The 23,388-nt window shown below is 39.6% G+C and overlaps 1 protein-coding gene across 2 annotated transcripts; it reads left to right on the top strand.

Annotated features, from left to right (window-relative positions):
- The first annotated feature begins 4,401 nt into the window (after positions 1 to 4,401).
- Positions 4,402 to 22,989, top strand: iqub (IQ motif and ubiquitin domain containing). Of its 2 annotated transcripts, none has more exons than XM_084733641.1 (13): positions 4,402 to 5,256; positions 6,614 to 6,734; positions 8,798 to 8,932; positions 9,231 to 9,398; positions 9,484 to 9,659; positions 15,007 to 15,162; positions 17,550 to 17,760; positions 19,029 to 19,204; positions 19,689 to 19,859; positions 20,668 to 20,844; positions 20,928 to 21,176; positions 21,285 to 21,470; positions 22,650 to 22,989. In XM_084733641.1, exons 2-13 carry the CDS (start codon positions 6,623 to 6,625, stop codon positions 22,845 to 22,847), a joined length of 2,115 nt encoding a protein of 704 aa, XP_084589767.1. In that variant the 5' UTR covers positions 4,402 to 5,256; positions 6,614 to 6,622; the 3' UTR covers positions 22,848 to 22,989. The 2 variants fall into 2 exon arrangements, with proteins under 2 accessions (XP_084589767.1, XP_084589766.1); XM_084733640.1 differs by lacking the exon at positions 4,402 to 5,256 and adding an exon at positions 5,918 to 6,108.
- Positions 22,990 to 23,388: the final 399 nt, after the last annotated feature.

Here is a 23,388-nt window from a genome sequence, read left to right as displayed (position 1 = left end):
GATAAAAGTTAAAATATTCTGTTCCTCCTTGCTGCAGACCTGCTACAACCAACTCAAGGACCCCTGTTGGTCCCTGGACCCATGTTTGAAAACCACTGACCTACAAAGTCTTACAGTCAGAGTGCTGCAGTTCAGCTGAGCATGCAGATATTTAAAATGTGTCCCTGGACAAATCAACATATATGAATAATAAAGGTTTAAATTTAGCTTTTATTTCACTAAAATTCTATTTTCTCCTATAAAAAGTACCAAATTACATTGTTCTTTCCCTGAAACTTTGTAAGAAATGATTCTGAAATTACAGACTTGTAACATAAAGAATTACCTAGTAGAAACTAGGGATGCAACTGCTGATTATTTTCACTGATTGATTAATCTGTCAGTCATTGTCTCCATAAATTGATTATTGATAAATTGATAAATTGAAAAACATATACATTTGAAAGGTGGAAATATGAGAATTTGGTCATTTTTCCCTAAAATATTACCCAAAACGATTCACTGATTATCAAAATAGTTTGAATTTATTGAACAGTTGACAACTAATTGATTGATCTCAACTTCTGTTTGATTGTTTAAGGACCCACATTCTCTAAAAACATGACAAGAAAACATATAACATATATAAAAAAAACATCTATAACATATAACCAATTCAAATTTTAAAAAAAATGCCAGTGATGACAGTTGTAAACAAAATACGTAGCATAGATTGCAGAGCTACAGGTGTTCATGTTATTGTGTCCACCCCTTTTGCAGACAGATGTAAAATAAAACATTTCCTGCTAAGACATTCACTTCATCTGACCTCCAAGCAACAAAAAAGCTAATTCTGACACAAACATCTGGTCAAAAAACTTAAGTCAAAGACGTGCACATCTCTGCAGATGAACGTAAAGATTCTCACCTGTGAGGTATGTTAGCGGCTCAGGCTGACCGGTCACCCTCGGCTGACAGCACACAGTGTTTATATATTTAGGTGTGACCTGCTTTCAGATGCCTCGCATGCAGCCCAGCCTGCAGGAACACAGCGATGGGCGTGTGGTCGACACCTGGCCCGCTGGTCTTAAATAAAACTGGGTTATGTATGCTATTGTGTGAGCTAAGCCAGGTCTTTGTCGTGTTTGGCAGGAATCCCACATTCAAGATCCCACAAGCCTCTGGGGCTTAGGCCGTAGACTCATGCAGCCCCCAAGTTCACCATCTATTGTTTCGTGGAAAGCAAAATCAATCGGGTCTATTTTTTCCTCTGCTTTGTCTAAGAAATATGAGCTGATGGATGTTTCGTAAACTGCTGGCTGAGTTAAAGCGAGAGCTGCAGGAAAAAAACAAAACAAAACTGGGCAAGCAGGCGACAGTGGATCGCTCCTCCATCCAGGTTTTAAATCCTCTTTTATGAGGAAACAGTTTTGTAATTGTTTCCTGATGTGATTTTAATGCTCTGGTTTTATTTTCTGCTGTTTGTGACTCTGGTTTTATTGACTTTTAATGGCTTTCATCGGCTTGATTTAAAGGGATAGTTCAGATTATATGAAGTGAGGTTGTGTGAAGTATAATAGATGGCAGTCGACACGTGGACAGAGTCAGCTGCAAAATATATTGCAGCCACGTGCAAAAATATCACCATTGCTTTAAGTGTACGCTATATTTAGATTATTTTCATTGATTTATTGTGCCATAAGGAGAGCCTTTTCTGGAGGAAAAAGGACATTATATAGTCAAATATTGGTCCAATGCAACCAATGGATCAGTCAGTTAGTTTGCAATAGTGTGTGACTTAAGTGTTTTACAGGGTTAATTCAGATTCACCAAAGTCACACAATATCACACTCACACTTTGACCGAGGCTGCAGAAGACCAGAAACTCCTGTTTTCTGTACGGCTGAAGAAATAACACTCACCTCCTGATTTGATGGGCGACAATTCGATATGTAGTGCAATTCTCAAGTATTGTGATTCGATATTTTTTGTGATTTTTATTTGCTTTTTGAGTCCTATAACCATAAAGAAATGCACATCATGTCAGTGTTTTTCGGAATTATCCAAATTCTTTGATTTCAGCTTCTTAAATGTGAATATTTTCTGGTTTCTTTACTCCTCTCTGACAGTGAACTGAATATTTTCATGTTCTGGACAAAACAAGACATTTGAGGACGTCATGTTGGACTTTGGGAAACACCGATCAACACTTTCTGACATTTTATGGACCAAATAACTTATCGATTTATCATAAAAATTGACACATTAATTGATAATGAAAATACTCATTAGTTGCAGTTCTACAAAGAACAACTAAGGAGCAAATATCAGAACAAACCCGACCAGAAACAGATCAGCTAAAATTAAAATGAACTGGCTGTTGCATAAATGTAGTGGAGTAAAATGTGCAGCATTTGCTTCTAAAATGTAAAGAAGTATAGTAGAAGTGAACGTACCGCAGGAAATATTTTTTTTTTCCACATTACATCATGTCGTATCATGTTTTAGTGTATTTTATCTTACTGTTGTGTTACACACTGCATCACATTGCATCACATTCCTTCCCAGATCAAAATATTGTCTGGATTTATTATCTGCTCAGGTCCCCAGTATGTGTTAAGTGTGTCAGTGTGAAAGAACGCTAACAGGACAAGCAGACCCCCCCCCCCCCCCCCCCCCCCCCTCCCACCCCCGGACAGTGGAGATTGGTCTGGCTATGCGACAGTATCCCTGGATGAATGAAAACCTGTGTGTGACAGGTTTACACCGGGGTTCTGTCCTCCTGGTGGGCCCCCCAGTCCTCCCGCTCTGCTGCAGGCTGTGTGACCCCTTGGGATCCAGCAGATGTCCAGTAGCAGATTAGTGGAGCTTTTCAGGGGCCACCGTGTCGCCTTCTGTGGCCCGCAGACTGAAATAGCGATGTATAGCTCAACGTAAAGCTTCCATGCTGTCATTGTGCAGAGAGAGATGCTGTAAAACTACTAAAATAAGACTTGCTCTCATCCTTACACTAACATAACCAGCTTTAAAAGTTTTCACCTGTCCAAACTGACGCAGTACATGTACAGAAGTCTCCAACATGTTTTACTGAGCCAAACAAATGTATGCAAACAGTATACTGCTGTGTCAATACTCATTTATATAATATGAAAAAAATCAAAAATTATATTACTGTACTTTCACAGAAATGAGGATTATATTTGGTGTAACAACAGTATGAACAAACTGAAAAGAAAAAGAGAAATGTTCAAAATAAAGGAGAAAAGATTAACCTCCATCTCAGAATAGGAAGAAAACACATAAAGTTCTCTAGGAGCTGCAGTTTTCTACCTTCATCTTTCCTCTTAGTCTTTCTCATTTTTCTCAACCTCTGAAAGCATAAGTCTCGACTCCGAGTCGTGCAACTGCAACATCACTTCAAGGAGTATTTCAGAATTTTTTAAATATTTATTTGATGATGTCGGAATAAAACCACACAATTTATCCTTAACACATCCACACACATGACCCCTCTGGTGAGGCAGGTAGGAAAAACAGGAAAGTCTGTGGAAAGTTTGTCCTTTAGAAAATAAATTTACGAAGACTAAACAGCTCCAAATGTTCACTGTCAAACATCGCAACTACTGTATTCATATTATTATGATCCGACCAATACTACATGCAATGGTAAAGCAGATTTTTATATTTATTTAACGTAATAAAATAAGCATTTATCACCAGATGCTCATATTGTTATGAGATCATGTTAAGTTTGGCATGAAAGAGTTCCTTAAAATAGAATTAAACACAATATTATTCAATTCTATCATTCACCTATCATCATAAAAACATTTTTATTACCTATGTGTGCAAAATCACATGTAAAATATGTGGAACATGTGTTTGGAACATGTTCTTTTAATGTGTTCTTGAATAGTCACTGGCTGTAGTAAAATCTGGAAGTGGATTATTGTTACCACTGGCAACAAAGGCAGTAACGTCACGGTGGGTAATTTTATAGCTGACAACTAAACTGTTAAGTGTCACGGCTCAAATGAACTTTAGACTGTTGCCTTAATTAAAAATGTAGTTTCTGTAGATACTTTACTATTTGCTTCCTGATCCTCTGGTTTATTCTGAGGAGTTCCTCATGACAAGACTATTATTAAAGTTATTTATAAGGTTTGTAATGTCATTTACTTTTTCTCTGTTTGAATGTTCTGTAAGTGTGAAGCCTGTTTCAATGCAGACTTTTTGGCCACCTCCCTGTTTTTCCAGTCTGTGCTGAATGAGTTTCTAATTAGGAGACATTATATAAGAGAATGTGAGTCTCTGTCATGTTTGACTCTGCTGAAGATGCATCTGGCATTGAAATGTTTCTCATTTCATAAAGTTTGGTGCCATCAGTCTGTGTTCTCCAGTATAGTTTGGGCTAATTTCCCATGTTTGTCCTGTTATGAGGAATAATTTCTATTGATATTCAGATGTGTCCTCTCTTTTCTGGACTGTGCAGATGTGCTGGAGGCAGAAGAAGCTGAGCTGAGCAGCTTTGGAGAGCCTCCAAGGACGGGAAACATCGGAAACTCAACAGAAACTGGTGAGTCTCAGCCAGACAGTCTCAAAGATCATGCGTCTGATATCACTGATTAAACCAAAAGTTTGACGAAAAATATGGATGATGTACTTTGGATTTTTCCTCATTTTCAGCAGGCTGGACTATTGTAAAAGTGTCTTCACAGGTCTGAGTGAAAAATCAGATCAGATCACATTCTTGCAGATCATCCAGAACGCTGCTGCCTCACCAACACCAGGACAGTGGAGCACATTACTCCAGTGTTTAGATCACTGCACTGACAGATTTTAAAATTCTGTTTCTTATCTATAAAGCACTAAATGCTCTCAGGCCTTAATACATCTCGGCTGAAACTGTCAGCTCATTTAAATCAGAGCTTAAAACATCCCAGTTTACTGCAGCTTTCCAGTGACGTAGATACATAACTTCTTGTTTAAATAATCTGTAGCTCTTATTTTTATATCTGTTTGCTTCGCTTTTGTTTTTACGTCTCTTAAATTCAGTTTCTGTGATGTTTTATCTATTTATTGGCTTGCTTTTAGCTTTTGTTTTTATGATCTCAAATGCAGTTTTAATGTTCTTTTTAATGTTTTACTTTAATGCATTTCTATGCTCCTGTAAAGCACTTTGAATTGCCTTGTGTCTAAATGGTGATACTACATTTTTTTAGGGTGATATCATCATTTGTGAGAATATTGGCTGATTGTGATTGATTTTTAACGCTGGTAAGGACCTCTTTAATTTGGTTAATTTGGTATTTAATTATTGGTATAATTATTTTTCTATTCCATGTCTGATCTGTGAATATTTTTCAATAAAGTTATAAATCAAGCAAGCGACCAGTGGCAGGGCTTCTAGCAGCAGCGTGCACCTGAGAGCTTTACTGCGAAAGAAGATCAACACAACCAGGTTTTGTCTGCATGAGCTGCTCGACAAAACCTACAACTCCAGTCAGAAGAAAGTCTGAAGCTGATCAGCACCGTTGTGACACCTGTTATTACCTGTCTGTAAAAAAAAAAAAAAGAAGAAGCGCGTTTTCTGCGTCATTTGACTCTTCTTCCGCACAAAGTGACGCGATCGCGAGCTGCCCACTTCAATAAATAATCTTTCACGACAAAAAACGACACTGCTGCAGAAATCAGGCAGCAACAACAGTGCGATATGACAACTACTGTCCCGTGATGACGTGGAGAACACTTAACTTTTTGGACAAATCAGAGTAAAATGAATTGAAATCACCGAAGATTTTCAGTGATAGACTAATCAATTTTCTAATCAGTGTTCTGAGTTGCAGTATAATGCAGAGCGAGTTTTAAATAAATAGTAAAAATAAATAAAATGAATATAAATAAATAGGATTCAAAGTGTCTGTAGCTGCTTCATCATTCTGTTAGTGTGTGGATGATATATTGTGTCAGTTTAAAGTGTTAATACGACCTGAAGCAAACAGGAAACGATGACTCTGCGTCGCCAAACGGAGGTTACCATGGCAACGCCACGCAAACAGTCCGCGCTGCTGTTCCGTTACGTTGTTTGTACATCACACGGCTTCGTTCTGTTACATTACGAGCATACAGGTGAGCAGCTTTTCATTTTTTTATCGTCTTCCCTCAGTTTATAATCCTTATCGCTCGTAAAGAACTTCGCTGGAAAAAGAATTGGTTAAAGAGTTTTAATTTGAAACTCTGAACGTAACCTGCTGCCGACCGGGTGATGAGTTCCGGGCACGTTACCATGGAGATCTAACCAGCTAAAGCAGAGACACCTTGGTGAAACTGACTTTAGATTTAACAAACATCGGGGAGACATGAATGTCAGTGGTGTAAAGAGTGATGAATATCTGCAAAAGTAATTAAGTAGAGTACAAGTAAAAGTACAGACATGAAAATCTACTCATAAAAAACGCAAGTGCCCAAAAAAAACAACTTAATTGCAGTAATGTGAGTATTAAATTAGTTACTTCGACTCCTGATAATCACAGTGCTGTCCGTCAAACCATGACGCTCCCTCCAGTGATTGACTAGTGTCATTTTTATTGAACTTCAGGTGTGTTTTTATGTCATAATCCTTTACTTCCTGTAGTGTACAGGTATGTTGGAGACTGTAGAAGAAGCTGAAACTCAGGCTGACCTGCAGGACGACGCTGAGCAGCAGCTTCCAGAACCCGAGAGAAAAGAAAATGTAGGAAACTCTACGGCTACAGGTAAGACTCTGATTTACAGGTAATATACGTCTGTTTTATCATCGCCAGAAGTTTCACATCCAAACAACAGTCAGAAGTTCCCTCCCTAAAAAACAGTATAACGTTCTACAGAATATGCAGTTGGAGAAAACAGAATTGAACATTTATAGATGTTTAGTAGGGTTGCAGATTGTCAGCTCTTTCCTTAATCGATCATTGGTAAAATTAACAATCAACTAATCAATTAATCACACTCGCAAAATTTTACAGATGATGAATTTACCAACCAAAGTTTTATTTCCACAGCAACATGTTCCACGTTCTCTGACAGTGTTACATACAGCCTTAGAAATAAAGGTTCAGACTAGAACCATATAGGGTTCTTCAGCTTGTCCCCGTAGGAGAAGCAGTTCCTTTTGGAACTTTTTATTACAGTTCATATAGAACCCTTTCAAAAAGTTCTACTGAGAACCCTACATAACGAATTATAACAAGAACCATATGGGGAAGGTTTCACCTAGAACCCCGTGTGAGAGGTTCTACAGAGAACCCTCACATGACGTTTTACTTAGAACCCTCTCTTGAGGTTCTATTCAGAGCCTTTCTACCTTGCTAATGGTGCTGGCATGAATCCTACTGGGGGGTTCTACTGAGAACATTTTTGTATTCAAAGGGTTTTATCTAGAACACATTCAGGATGTTCTAACGAGAACATTTTTATATTCCAAGGGTTTTATCTAGAACACATTCAGGATGTTCTAATGAGAACCTTTTTATATTAGCACAGTTTTATCTAGAATCAACTAAGGGGGTTCTATCGAGAACCGTTTTATATTATGGTACAAAGAAGAGATCTTCAAGGATTTTAACAGTCCTTGAAGATCTTCTTCACTTCTTTGGATGAAAAGGGTTCTTAATGGAACTTCTTACAAAGAACCCTTGACAACCCGTTTCTTCCTCGAAGGGTTCTTCAGAAGCAAATAGTTCTGAGTAGAACCTCAGTTCCTCCACCTCCACCTTCAGTTTAGAGAATGTTATAAATCCAAGATGAAACTGACAGAAGCGTGGAACCACAGACAGAACCGTGGATATATCTCTTCACAGCACAGTGAGGCTGCTGATATTTCAGAGCCGTGGTCGAGGCCATAAAGTCTAAACTGAACAAACCTCAGTCAAAACTCAGATAAAGGATCAATGATTGAACATATTTACAAGTGAGATGCATTTTGCTAATTTTGCTAACGAGGACACTTCAACTTTGTGAGAAAATAATTAAAAGAAAAGAATACGATTCAAAAAGAAACAAGATATTATGTAAAACTTGAGGCAAGATTCTGGGTAAAAACACTGAAATCAAAAGTTTTATGTTAGAATAAACACTGTTCATGATGCTGCCTGATGGGATTCATTTAGTTTATCTCCTGAAAGAAATTCTTTTGATTTCTGCGTGATCTTTTAGCTTCATTAAAAAGATAAAAACTGCTTCAGATTCTGGCTCCCTAAGACTAATCTGTTAACTGTGTGACTCATTTCCAGAATCCATTAGTCACAGTTCCTTCTGTTTCAGATTTATGTATTTGCAGAGTGCTAAAATATGGAAGCACGATATAAATATACTTTAACAAAATAATGCAGATCATATTTATCATTTTCATATTTGTGGATGAAGTGAAGGCAGTGAAGTATCGTAGATGTGTTGTGCTGTTTCTAGGTAACCTGACACATGAATTATACAATGTGAGGATCAATATCTTGTTAAAGTCCTATTAAGACCAACAAAGACAGCAGCGACAAAGAAACAGCCTCAAATGAACTTCTGATTTCTTAGGCAGCGGATGGTCACTGTGGAGATTTATAATGTGGAAAAAGTCGATCGTTTTCTGAAAATTTAATTAAAAAAATAAAAAAGTGGACGGATTATAAGATACATCATAACAACTTGACTAAAACTGTTTTATAAGTAATAAAATATCTGTATTATGAAAAGCAGTATGATTTCAATGATAAAAATCAGGCTGTTAAAAAGAAAAAAAGTCAGATTTCAGACACGGCCCATGACAGAGTGTCTCTGTGTGTGGTTGCAGTGAAGGTGGTGCTGGTGCCGGAGGGTCATGTGATGACCGTGGCCTTCGCCATCGGCCTCAGCATCCAGGAGCTGAAGCGACACCTCGCCTCCGAGCTCAGAGTTCCTGCTGAGGTGCTGCAGATCTCTCTGGACGGTAAGATTTTTTTTTTTCTGTGTCGGTGTCGCCAAACAGTGGTGAACTTTGTATCTCTTCAGGTTAATGTTAGCCAGCAGCAGACTGACAGTTAAAATCTCACTTCCTGTTCTGACTGAAGAATAAACAACCTGTGCTGATGAGTCTCCTCAAACATTTCCTCATCCAGACTCGTTTAACTTCTTCTTCTGTTTTTCTCACAGCAAAAGTTTAAGTTTACTACAACAAACTGTTGAACAGCATAAAGGTTATTTAATAATCAGCGTTTTATTATGAACTTTGGTCTGTTGTTTTACAGGCAGAGTGGTGGAAGAGCAGCAGAACCTGATGGAGCTCGGCGTCCAGCCTCAGGGCTCCATCCGGATGGAGATGAGCTCCACCGACCCGACCACCCACCCACTCCGCCCCCTTCGCCCCCCAGAGCACGACAACATGCCGGACGTCATCACCGTCCGAGTCCAAACAGGTGTGACTGTCCTCAGAGCCTTAATGACAGGAACACTGTTCACACAATAACCACAGACTTCAGCTGTCTGTAAAATGTCTTCCAGATGAGGGCGTGTTCCAGGAGGTGGTGGTGGAGATTGAGCGTTCCCCCCAGCAGAAGGCCTTCCTGGGCGGCTACAGACACCGGCTGACGGGGGCGGAGTACCACCACGCCGCCGTCCAGACCCTGCCCAAGAGGAGACCGGACAGAGGAGTGGTGGTCTTCAGCCGTGACACACAGGTACACTGCAGAGCGTCAAAACACAAAAATCACACAAAAATATCAGCGTTAGACTTACGTGTCACATTTAGTGATACGTTTGTTTGCTTACAGAATAAAAAAAACAATAAAAACAAGACAAAATAAAAAGCTCAGTTTGACGCATGAAAGCACCAACAGCAGGACGCGTGTGCCGTGCATTTAAAGGTCACTCATTACTGTAGAACATTGTTCTCATCCAGGCGTGAGACAGAACATGACTTCATTTGCAAATTAAACAATCTAATTACAGAGAGAGGGAGAAAGAGAGAGAGGGAGAGAGAGAGGGAGGGAGGGAGAGAGAGAGAGAGAGAGAGAGAGAGAGAGATAGGGAGAGAGAGAGAGAGAGAGAGAGAGAGTGTAAATGAGCCTCTTGAACCAGAAGACAGAAAACGGATGGTCCCAGTGACACCTCCCTCCTGAGTGTTAGGCTTAATTAGTCTGATTCTGAATATGTTCTGCATTATTTTATCCATGTTAAGAAGAATATTAATACAATTTAAAAACAAAACCACATTTTAATTGAGAAATTATGTTCACGGTTGACCCTGTTCATTTTAAATCCCTATAGATCATTTTCCAAATCATTCATCACTTTTGAAATGTATTTTTTTTTGTTCCAGACAAACTTTTCTTTTCTTTGAAAATCAGCTTGCAGAGACTTATTTGAATATTGCTGCAAAGAGATAATCCATCAAAGTCAATGCTTTATTTCTTAGATTATGTTAGTTAAAATGGATTTCTGGGATTTCTGTTGCTGTCTGTGTACAAAGAAACTAAAGTGAAATGACACTATAGAAGAGCTGTAGCTTCTCAGAAGATATAGACAGACAGAATAACCTTCAAAACCAACATTCAACAAAACAAAGACTTGACAGTGTAACAAAACAGGGTAAAACAGGCTTAACAGCGCCCTCATGTCTCCTGCATTTAAAAAAACCCATCAATTATTTCTGTGACTAAAAATAATTGTCTGCTTTTCCAGAGAGAATCTACAGGATCATCTTAATTCACTTTATCAGTTACTTAAATCTCATGACGCTGCAACAAGTTCAGCCAGGATCTAACAGTAAATCATTTTAGTTTAGATTAGTTTATCACTTTATTTTCAGCAGGGACTGCACTTATTAACGTCACTCCTGAGAATATGCCAGAAAGGTGGATTTTCATTTGGAGTCTCCAGGCAGATAACAGATGAACGCACAAATATTAAGACAAAAAAAACATTGAAAATACAATCAACATCAAAAGCAAGAATGAAATAATAAATAATGCAACAAATAACAAAATCATCTCTCTGTTCCAGTGTTCACGAGTTTGATTTGTAATAAACCAGGTTCTTAATCTCGTGAGGGAATCATATTTAACTCAGGTTCTTCTGTTTAACCTAATTTGTTCCGATCCTCGGAGGCTCAGACAGAAAAAGAAGAACGGACACTTCCAGGAAAACCTGCTGCAGGTTAATGTGAGGTAAATATGGAGAGTTGAGAAATACCTTTTCCCAGCTGTTTCAAAATATTACAGTGATGGCGTCCGTGTGGCGTATTGTCTCAGATTTTCTAGGTTTGTTTGTGGATGGAAATTATCAGACGGTCTGTGATGTGTGAGAGGATCATTGTATTCATATTCATTCACTGTTTTCAATTTGTCTGCAGTTTATCAGAAAATCTAACATTACTTGCAAGTTTTTTTTAACGTGTGATGTGACAGACAGATTTGAGTCAACAAGGTATTTAAACTCAGACACGATCCATCGGTTCTTCTATGAGATCTGGATCCTTTGTTGAGGTTTTTGTGAAGGACAAGTTTAAACATACAACCACAGGTAATGAGAAAATTTATTTATTATTTTTTTTAAACAGGCAAAAAGAAAAAAAAACAGTAAAATAAAAACAAAAACACCACAAATGCAAAACGAAAATATAACAGCCACGGTTATTAGTTTCTTTTGTCAAAAAAGGTCCACGAGTCCATTATGTAGAGGTTCATATCAATAAGATGTGCATTTTCCACTGTGTCATAAATCATCCATTTCTTCCACTTACAGATAAAAACATTTTCTCTCTGTAAGCAGATAGGTCATTTTTGTTATCAATAATATCTCGGTTGAATATCTCTGCTTATCAATGACATAATTATTTATAGTACAGAGGTACATGACTTTGATGATTGTTATTGTGTTTTTTTGTCACCTCAGAAAAGCAAATGGCACAAACATGAATAAATCTGAAGGAAAAACATCAAATCGTGTATAAACATCATTTTATAATGAAATATTTGCAGTTCTGTGGCAGAGAATAAACTCGGTGAGTGTGAGATGTTCTCGGGAAGTAACAATTTTAAAATGACAGGAAATCCTTCAAGCTGAAACAGATGAGGAGTGTTTTCTTGTGGCTGTGGTGTGGTTGAGTTTGAGGAACCATGAAGGTGTCAGTGTGTGTGTGTGTGTGTGTGTGTGTGTGTGTGTGTGTGTGTGTGTGTGTGTGTGTGTGTGTGTGCCCTCATCAGATGGAGTCAGTGTATGACTCACCTTCACTCTCCTGCACACAGCTGCCCTCTGGATTAAATATGACTGTCACACTCTATAATGATGCTGGTTGGCTCATTACAGATGTACATACATGAAGACACACACCTCTGCAGTAATGAGACCTGTGTGAGTGTGTGTGTGTGTGTGTGTGTGTGTGTGTGTGTGTGTGTGTGTGTGTGTGTGTGTGTGTGTGTGTGTGTGTGTGTTTGTGTGTGGTGTTGCAGCTCTGTGATGTGATGACCTGTTTCCCACAGTATAAAGCCTGTTTCTACATCACAGGACAGCAGCCTGTTGGCCTCGTGATCCCACCATCTTTCTTTCTTCTCAGCTCATATTTTTCTTCCCATTATCTAATTGTCTTTAACTGTCAGATGGCAGCCCCGCCCCCGCCCAGCGCATTTGCCCCGATGGGGCTGCTGCTCCTAGCGCTGCTAACGTTAGCCACACTGTGTAGCAGGCTGGTAGCTCCAGGTAAATGAGTTGGTTACCCTCAGACACTGTGATCCTTTTAGGTCTGAAAAAATTAAGCTTTTAGTGAGTTGTTGTTATGTTTTTAGGTTAATGTGTTGATATTTCATGGTCACACATTTCACCAGCATTTTAAATACAATTTGGCGTTTGTAGACTGATTTACGGTTTCAAATGGCTGTTAATACACACAGTATTTTTTCGGACAGTGTTTAACATCATCAGTTTATGCTCAATTTTAACTGCTTTCTTACTGTTAAACAAGTCAACCAGTCTAAATTAAAGTTTGCTTTTAACCACCAGTGAAATTTGTCACCAGGAACATCCCTAGTTGTGGCAACGTGTTTTATAACCCTGTTATAACCTTCGATCCTCATGACTTTTTTGCTGGTGTGCACTGCCACTAGGTGTCGCACTACAGCACCAGCATCTCAGGTCAAAACAAATGGGTGTGTCGACCCACCAGACTCCACTGACAAAAACAGTAATTTTACTCAACAGATTATCAGAAAACACACTTCATCAGAAAAAAATAACTCGCCAAAACCTTAATAAAGCCTTATGAAAATACTCTGGCCCTCCACCTCAGTATGTTGTTGTTTTTTTGTCTGTATAAATCTTGTTAAACTGAATCTTGATAGATGTGCAGACCTCTGCCACAGCAGGCACTTTAAAAAGCACAGGTAGAGAGAGCCGATGACATTCATGAAAGCAGTGCTCTGTGGGATTCATGGTCGACTCCTCTCTAGAAGTTGTTATGGACACAGTCTGTGACCTCTGACTTATTTTTAATGAAACTGAATTCTTTTTAGCTCAGTGTCTCACTGTTTGTGCTGCTGATTTAAACAGGAGAGGTTTATGTCCTTCACAGCATTGAAATTATCCAACAGACAGTCAGTGGACACCATCCATGGGGAAATTAATGCAGCTCTGCTCTTTTGGTGGCTATAGCCATGAAACTGAATTATATTATACAGCTGCGCTGCTACAACACGGGTACCAGCATGTAAAATGTGTGGGACAGTTCCAGACTTTAAAAGGTCATCAATAATTAAAGGTTTGACTGGGACTGAACCAGTTTTTATTTTTAGGATACGCGAGCATCATCAATCTGTGTCACAAGCCTGGAGAAAGTAAAATGTTACCCACCAGCTCAATTAATGGCCTGAAGCCCGTGACCTCAGCTGTGGCCCCGAGATGTTCACCGCCACCCCGTTTCCCTGTATTACACAGCTCATCCATATCAGCACGCGGTCTGTCTGCAGGGCAGGGAGCTGATCCCTCCTCAGGCACAATCACAAAACATTAATTAATATTTTCACAGTTTCAGCCCATAAGGATTTGCTGCTGGTTACCTGTATTAGGTGTGCTTAAAATTTAATAGATTTCCTGGGGTCAGTTCATATCCAACATGGATCAGTGACCAGAGAAACTCAGATGATTCATGTCTTTTTTCTACTTTTCATTGCACAAAACATCTCAAAACCTTTAAATCACCTGTTGCTGTGCTGACTTATGCAGATACAGTGTCTCATTTTACATATGAATGGCATAGAGCAAAAAAATGTCGGGTGACGAAGTATAAAGAGTGACAAAGACAGTGTGTGGTCAAACAAACCAAGGATTTTCACCCAGGAGATCGCTGTGCATAAATCAGTGTTTACTTAAGTTAACTAACTTACATATTTTAACCCAAATCATGATCTTTTTATAAACCTAATCAAGTAGTTTTCTTGCTCAAATGTAACCAAACTGCAACTGTTTCACAACATTAACAAGCTCACCAGGACGACTGCGGTCACTTGATTATTGCTGCCACGTCTGAATCTTAAAATGCATTGACATGACAAAGTGGTTTTCTGTTTATGTTATCCCATTGTAAAAGTGCAAACCCTTCCAAGAACAGCTTTGTTCATTTCAGCTTGTTAGAGGTATCATTGTGCACTTTACTGAAACATGAACCTGTTCTGATTTAAATCGGCACAGATGTTGATGCTTTCAGTTTCTTAAACCAATGACTGGTGATTCTTTATATTCTCATTTGACTGCTGAGGTTTCTTTGTCTCTTTTATAATAGTCAGTTTGGTTGAACCATTGTGCATTTTGTTCTCCAACATCTATTTGTAAAGACTTTGTACAACCTAAAAGTATGTAAGACCGTTCTGAAATACAGAATAATCCTCTCAACCATGTGACTGTAGTGAATCAGGCTTTTATAACAGGGAATCCCAAACTTTTAAACAGTTGTGCATTATGATGAACAGTATGTTATTATAGAAAAGTGTCCCTGATATATTAAATTCTCTTTGTCTGTGTCTCCATCTCTGTTAGACAGTAGAGCTGAAGTCTCAGGCCCAGCAGTGTCCAGTCAACGTCTCCACCCAGATGACTGGGATTGGCTGCTACGTCTCCTGTATGAAAGACAAGCTGGTCGCCCCTGGCAACTACATCACTGCCAATGAGTATCATGAAAGGAGGCTGAAAGCTGTGAGTGAACACTGAGGGTCTTTTTTACACGATCTATAGCACATCATCCGAAGTACATGGTGCAAGGGCAGTTAGGATATTTGCTATTTAGACAGCACACAATCGGGGCAAAAAGTAAGATGACAGGCATAAAAGGGCATGTATTTAGTCTCTTAAATAATCATAGGTGTGTTTTGGACGTCTCCCACTGTCCTAATTGTGTGTGTGTGCTTTATGCATGAGCCAAAGCACAGAACAATGACTGCTGTGACATTACAGCACACAGGGAAACATTACATCGTTACTTTCATTACACAAAACAGCCTCTCTTGTCAGTAAAGGAAATTCTTAAAGACAATACATCCCATAATAAAGGAAGTTTGTGCTGCCCAGCATCATTTAAATAATGGTTTAATGATCACAGAGGCTGCTTTCAGTTTCATTTGTATGCATGCAGTAATGTCGCTGCAGCAAAACTACAAACTGTAGTTATAAAGTTGACAGGAGAGAGGAAACTCTGAAGGAAACAGACATTTTTTTTGACAGTTCTGATGGAGGTCAGCATTTATACACTGCTTTATTCTAAACAGTTTCACTGTATGAACTGCGACGGTGTGTGAGACTTTTTGAGCAAAAGACATTAATCATCAGATCCTGACCGACCCTGTCGGTTTTAAACAACATCCAAATTTAAGAGGATCAGAAAATAAGGCTGATTTTCTCAGTTGTATTAAAGCTGACAGTTTGAGGATAAAAAGGTTTTCAGCCGTCATTAACAAAGTTTTAACTATGTTAAGATTATTTCCCACCCCTGCAAACCAAAATTTAATTTGGATAAACGCAGAGTCTGCAGAGTCTAATGATGTGTGTTAATTCTAAGACTGAATTCCCGATTGCGTTTGTGGAAAAAACACAGTAAAACCTCTATTTTAAGTCAGAGTTTCCGTTCTAGAGGAACATTTTTGTCAAATACCTAATTCAAAGCAGGCCATTAAAGAACAAATCATAGACATAAGATAAAATTAAGTGATCTCAAGGAAGTTAATATTAGATTAGGAGCAGCACTAGAGACAGACTAAGTGGTAAGAAAACAGATTAAGAACTATTTAAATGCACCAAACAAAGTAACAACAAAAAAAAGAAATTAGAGAAATCACATTTGGGAACTCAAGAATAAACAATGAGAGACACTTAAAGAGGACTTCACAAACCTTACAGACAGCCTTCGACAGCACAGAGACAGTCGCTCGCAGCTTATCTCAGTTCTCTGTGTCTGCAGAGCAAAAGCCAAGCCAGGAATCAGCAAGAACTTTCAGGTCCACAGGCGGTCTTTTAACAATCCTTCATGCTGGCTCCAAAGCAGGGAAGGCTGCCTTCTGAATTAATGCCCCGAGTAGAAGGAATGAGACCCTGAGAGAAGCCCCGACACCAAACGCTCTCAAAGAACGTTAAAACCTGGACTGTTCACTACAATCTATGACTGAGGTCTGAGGTTTTTAAATAATGATTGACTCAACATCCAGTAACTTTGAACATTATAAACCTTACTATTTTATTACTTTTTGGAGTTGTTTTTAGAGTATGAACAATAAATACAATATACATAAAACTTATTAAAACTTACATTATATATTTACAGTACACTAAGGCTTAGGGTTCTAAAAGGGTTCTTCCTGAAGGGCTGCTGGTGTACCCAGAACCATTTACTTCTGAAGAACCCTTTTTTGAAGAAAGGGTTTGTCAAGGATTCTTTTTACGACTGAGGATTGCATTAAGAACACTTTTCATCCAAAGAACACTTTTTGGAGAGGAGAAGTTCTCCAAGGACTGTTGAAATTCTTGAAGAACTCTTTCGGCAAGCGTTCTTTGTACCATAAAAGGGTTCTCAGTAGAACCCATTGGGTGGGTTCAAGATAAAACCTTATACAAAAGGGATTTTGCTAGAACGCAGAATAGGTTCTGGATAAAACCTTTGGAATATAAAAAGATTCTTTGTAGAACCGCCAAGTGTATTCTAGATAAAACCCCTGAAAGACAAAAGGGTTATTGGTAGAACCCCCTGAGTAGGTTCTAGATAAAACACTGATAATATAAAAATGTTCTCAGTAGAACCCCCTGGGTGGGTTCTCGTTGATGCCCCAGTGGAATGATTCCGGGTACCATTACACCATAGAAGGGTTCTCTGCAGAACCTCCTATATGAGGTTCTAAGTGCAACCTTTCACAGATAGCTGTAGGTATAACCCTTTATGTTGGGTTCTAGGAAGAACTTTCTAGTGGAAACTTTATAAAAGGTTCTCCCAAGAACCAAAAAGGTTTGTCCTATGGGTACAAGTCAAAGAACGCTTAATGGTTCTAGTTAGCACCTTTATTTCTCAGAGTGTATATAATCACACGTCACCCACCCAGGTGATCCGTCTGCAGTCGTTCGCCCGGCGCTGGCTGGCCCGGCGGGAGGTGGAGCGGCTGTGGAGGGAGCGCGACCGGCGGATGGCCTGGCTGGAGATGCAGGAGAGGAGGAGGAAGGAGGAGAAGGAGGAACAGATGAGAGACCGCCGACAGCGCTTGATGAACCCACAGAGGAACGAGGACTTCAACCTGCTGTACCACGCTCTAGAGAGTAGGCTGTGGAGGGGGTTGGGGGCTTTGTATGAGGAAGCATTCAGACCCTTCACTTCAGTAAAAGTACTATTACTACACTGTAAAAATAATCTATTACATGTCCAAGTCCTTCATTGAAAATATTACTTAAAGCTACTGCAGGAAACTTTTATATTTTGTTGATTTTGGAGGCCCTTGTGGACAAAACACAACAGCGTTCCTCCGCCATAACCACAAAATATAACAGCAAACATAAAATTATCGAAAAGAAAATTCACAAACCTGCATCCTTTTAACTGACTAATGTAACTTTGCCAAGGAAAATGTGAACACAGACTTGTTTCATCTGATTTTATCTGGTGGTCGGCACTAAGATTAACTATACAGAAACACTCATTCATGAGACTCACAGGTCATTAGACGTGTCAGTATTAAACCGAGACTGTTTTATAGCCAGTTAAAACTTCCTTGTTGTAGGAGAAATATGTCAGTATAATCAGGAAAATGTGCTTCAAGTATCAAAAGTTAAAGTACCAATACAGAAAAATCAAAATATTTAATCATTAACTTATTATTATGGATGCGTTCCTTTGTAAGCAGCATTTTTATGCTATTTTTTGTAGTAGTGCAGTAATGATTGATTTCATTGTGTTTAATTTTTCCGATTGATTGTTTTTGCCAAATTGTTACTAAATATAAATAAAAGTAACTGAAATAATTAAAAGGATAAGCAGCAAATACTAACGTTTGAGAAAGTGGACACAGAAAATGCAGTTATCAAAATATAGATCAGTCGACCAATCATCTCTTCTCTTCTTGTACACACAACAAAGCATAATATTTTATATGTTTGTCGTATCTTCTGCATGCAAAACTTTTAATTTATAACCTAAACTATCTGTCATCGTTATAAAGTTGCATGAAAAGAAAATACTCAAGTAAAGTATCAGTACCTCAGATGTGTACTTAAATCTATCATGTAAGATGTCTGCATTAAAATATCTAAAAATCTAGACCTATGTTATATATTTGGTTGAGCTGTGTATTTATATTATCTTATTTTTTCCAACAATCATCAAACTCAGAGAAATCAGTAATTTAACTGCATTACCTTCCAGCTGCTAGTTGCTAAAACATCTGGGGAAACAGTATACATCAGAAAACGAAGACGGAAACCAGAGAAGAGGCTTAAACATAACATGAATTCACACTGTACCTTTAAGTGCAGTACTCGAGTAAATGTGTTGTTAATGAGTAAAATGTTGTAACTGTTTGTGTGTGTTTCAGAGTGGAGGTGTGAGGAGGAGCAACAGATCAACTCGTCCCTGCGAGGAGCTGAGAGGAAGGCAGCTCTCTGCTCCCTGCTGGACCAGGAGATGGAGCTCATCGCCACCATCGGACGCCATCGCATCGTCACTCAAAGCGTCAACTACAACAGAACTATCAGGAACTTCCTGGACAAGGTCAGAGGTCACTGCTCACAGCTCTGTCAGTCCAGACCAAAACAGATTCTGTGTCTAATTAATCATTTTGATGTTGGAAATATGGCTTCAACGAAATGTTGTTTTAATATTCAGCATTTTCCAAGTACGCGATTTAAGTGAAGTAAGTGATTTAAGTGTCATCAGGCTTAGCAGATGAGATTAAAGGGATAAAGGGTAAACTGTTTCATCAGATATGGTGTGATATTGTTGGAGTTTATAAATGATGAGCAAGCTGCACTCACAGTTTTGCAAAGGAAGTATGGCGGAAAACCTTCAAATTTTTCCATCATTGTTAAACAATTCAGTCAATGACAGAAAATATTCAGCTAACATGACGTCTGAGCCGTCCTAGTGTGTAGTAGCTGTAGCTCAGTACTTCTACTGCTGCCTCTGTGATTTGTATGAGTAGCAGTAGTGTTAGACCCATCAGCAGTAGTAGTCAAAGTGTGTTGGTGTGTTTCAGTCTGCGGCTCCTCGTCAGTGGCGAGCAGCAGACGGTCGACTGATCGAGATGGACAATCCACACACCATCAGAGCCAAAGAGCTGCGAGATCTGTACAGCGACGTCAACCTGTCCGCCGTCAGCCAGCAGCAGAGACACCGCATCCTCATGACACTCAAAGACACCGTCGAGGTACCACATTTTCACACATGCTGCACACTACTGGTGTGTGAGATCACACATTTAACAAGCACGACGCAGGCTTGGTGTGTGAACACGACCTCTGTCCAAACTCTGTCTGATATAAGACTGTCTCTGGTCAAACTGTTTATTCTGAAGTCAAAAAGGAGTCCAATGTAATTCTTAACACAATACAACTACTTTTGTGCACAGAGGCCTCCAAAATCAACACAGTATCAAAGTTTTTTGAAGAGATCAAGCATTTTCCCAAACTTTTTAAAGTCCCATACTCCTTCAGACGTCCACCATCCATGTTTGTAAAGCCCCTCCACGCATACATACATAAACAGCCTGTATATAAAATCCACTTGAAAGGAAAGGAAACCTTAACGGTCATTTTATGCAGCTGATTTTATTCTAATGCATCCTTGGATGAAAGTAAAGGTCAACCTTAGCCTTAGTGATTTTATGCAGTTGGGTCCTGAACAACAAGGAGAAATAAAGTTAGCAGAAGAAAAAGAAACTTGATCACTTTGTTGATAAAATAATCACTAAACTTCCTGTTGAAACTCAGAACATTCCCTTTCATTGCAAAGTGTAAAAATTCTTTGCAAACATATTAATAACACCTTAAAGAACAAAAAAAAGGAAACATACCACCAATAGCGTTGACAGTGCCCTTCAGAATAAGAGTCTGTTTATTACACATATGATTTGGTTTATTATTCCCTGTTGCCAAGTCACAACAGTTGTTTTATATGAACATACCTGTTATTGTTGGCAGTATGATTTGAATTTATGATTTATCCTCTCTGTACAGGAGCATAGATGTCAGCTGACCCAGGACATCGTGGATTTGATTAACAGGGAGCTGGACCTGATGACTCGGGAGGTAAAGGCAGCCAATCTGGAGGGGCTGAGGAAGAGGATCTCCACTCTTTTCCTCCAGTACATCAAAACACCAGCGTTTAACCCTGCGGTGGCCAAGCTGCTGAAGGTGAGCAGAGAGCCCTGCTGCCCTGGGACCATATGAACACTCTTGGATGCAAATATCTCCAAATAATCTAAAATCTATCTCAGGTTCCCCAGGATCCCTCCAAGCTGAAGAACAAGATGTTACTCTGCCAGAGCTGTCATCGCTATCTGGACTCTGCCGCCTTCAGCCCGTCTGCCGGTGCCCGTCTGAGCAGCCGATGCCACGACTGCACCGAACTCGACAACAAAGCAAGATCCCGCGATGACTTCTCCCACTACAAAAACATCCTGAGGAGGCTGAGAGCTGACGAGCAGCGGCTCAACGAAGCAGCCAAGTTTCCCTTCCTGCTGCAGGTCATTTGCCACTTTAATTGATCTCTTTTACTTACATGCCATAAAACCGCAGCTGGCCGTGATATTTTTTATTCTGTAACTCTGACGTCTATATGTGTGTCCTCTCAGGTGGAGGACATGCGGTACCTGGTGGAGGAGGTCTGGGCGTCCCACTCGGCCCTCAACGCCAGCAGCGACCTCTACAACCTGGTGTTTGTCCGCTGGGACCGTCAGACGGACTGGAGTCCCTGGAACTGCATCCTGCTGTCCAAAGAAGAGACGTCAGCTCACATGGAGGTGGAAGACATCCACAAGGTCTGTCCATGTAAACATTTACACTCAGATCACACACATGGATCCCATCCCCACCTGGTATTAAAGTCTGATCCGTATCTTGTAGCTTTTAATGATTAAAAAACAGCTTTTTTTCTTTTTATGGAACTTTTCCAAGAAACAAGACACCTTTTCAGGCTCTTTACCTCCATTTTTACTGGAGGAACTAGAGTCCAACAGTCCCAGACCATCAGAAATTCACCCCCCTATACAGTTAGGGGTGCAGCCATAGAGACCAAAACCATTTTTTGTACCAGTCTGTAAACATTTCTGCTGTAAAGTTGGGCATTTTAACTTTGGGCTCTATGTAGATTGACTCACTTGTGGCCATTCACTGCACTGCTGATTTTGACTTTGATTCACTTTTCTTCACTTTGACTTTGGCTTCACTTTTCAGCCCCACATGTTGCCACCTGGTTATAACAAACAGCTTGTTCGTGTTGTTTTCCCCACTTTTTTTCTAATTTGTACTGGCCAGTTCCATGTTAAAGAACAGTTTGGGTTGGTTCAATTTGAGTTCTTGGGTAGTTTTGTCCTGTATTTCTTTGTAATAGCTCAATTTATAGCCGACTAACAAAACAACCATTTTAGTTCATCTTTGAAAGGAATGATCATTAACCATTGGAAGTTTCCATTTCTGTCAGTCTTTTGAGGCTTTTCCATTTATGCTTCTGGCCTTGCTGAGTCAAATCATGCTTATTTGTATTTCCATTACCACTTTTAACATGCTGACTGTGCCACGGCATGCCAAGATGGTCTTTCTCTGTGGTAGGGCCAAAGCGAGCCCGATCTGCCTCCAAGTAGGCTGTGGGGATGTCTCCTCCACCACGGCCAACCTGTGAAAAAACCCTTCTTCCCCTCAAATAAATGTGTGTTGTGAGAGTAAACTTGTGTCTGTATGTTCAAATCTCTGTATTTCTGTAGCTTCTAACTGAATCTCTGTGGTTTGAAATTGAGTTTCTCTCTTCTGTCACTGTTTTTACACTCTGGGATCTGTCTCATTTGACTTTTGAATAACAAAATAACATGGGACCAGCTCGTGGTTTGGAGTATTTGGTTTTCTTTCTGTTTGTCTGGTCAAACAGTATAAAAGCAGCTGTTAAAGTTTCCAGCTGTTACACAAACTGAGCTTTCCTCCCGTGTGTGTGTGTGTGTGTCCAGGCATACGAGGCGCCGTTCATCCACAGGATCCTGCACAAACACACACTGGCTCGGCGCCACTTCAGCCGGATCTCGTTTATAGCCGAGTACCTGGACTCTCAGCCGGCCGCTGCCCTGGGCAACCAACTTGTCTCCAAGCCCATCACTATGGCGACAGGAAAGCACACCACTGACACCACACCGGCCTCAGCTCATTAATAAACACCCTGTGGTTTTCTTTTTTCTGTCAGTGTTTTCTCCCGTGCTCATATCGTCCATTACTCTCTAAATCGTTTTTCTGGTTTTCACTCATGTAATTTAATGTCAGTTTAGGTGCTTTTATTTTGAAAGTAGGATGTTTGTGACCTTTGTGTACTGCTGTGAGGGCTCTGTTTAAAAAAAAAAAAAAGAATTATAGGCCTGAGATTGCCCTAAAATCCATTTTATTAATTAAATAACTGTGTGAAATATTTTCTAGCGGCATTGTAAATTAAAGGGACAGTTCAACATTTTTGAAGTGGGGTTGTATGAGGCACTTATCCACAGTCAGAGTAGATGGGGTTCAACATGTCCCCAGTTTGGAGAAGCTGCAGGAGTACAGGTGTAGGAAGCAGAGGGGTATACTACCCTCAACAGAGTCAGCAGCAAAACATATTTTAGACACCTAATATCAGTTTAAGTGTACGCTACATTTACAATATTTTCTCAGCATTAATTTGCTGTCAGATGTCTGTCTCTATTGGGAAACCACTGTTATATG

Source organism: Lutjanus erythropterus, chromosome 13 (assembly GCF_056507025.1).
Source record: "Lutjanus erythropterus isolate fLutEry1 chromosome 13, fLutEry1.hap2, whole genome shotgun sequence".
Taxonomy (NCBI): Eukaryota; Metazoa; Chordata; class Actinopteri; order Lutjaniformes; family Lutjanidae; genus Lutjanus; species Lutjanus erythropterus.
This window is presented reverse-complemented; position numbering and strand designations above follow the sequence as displayed.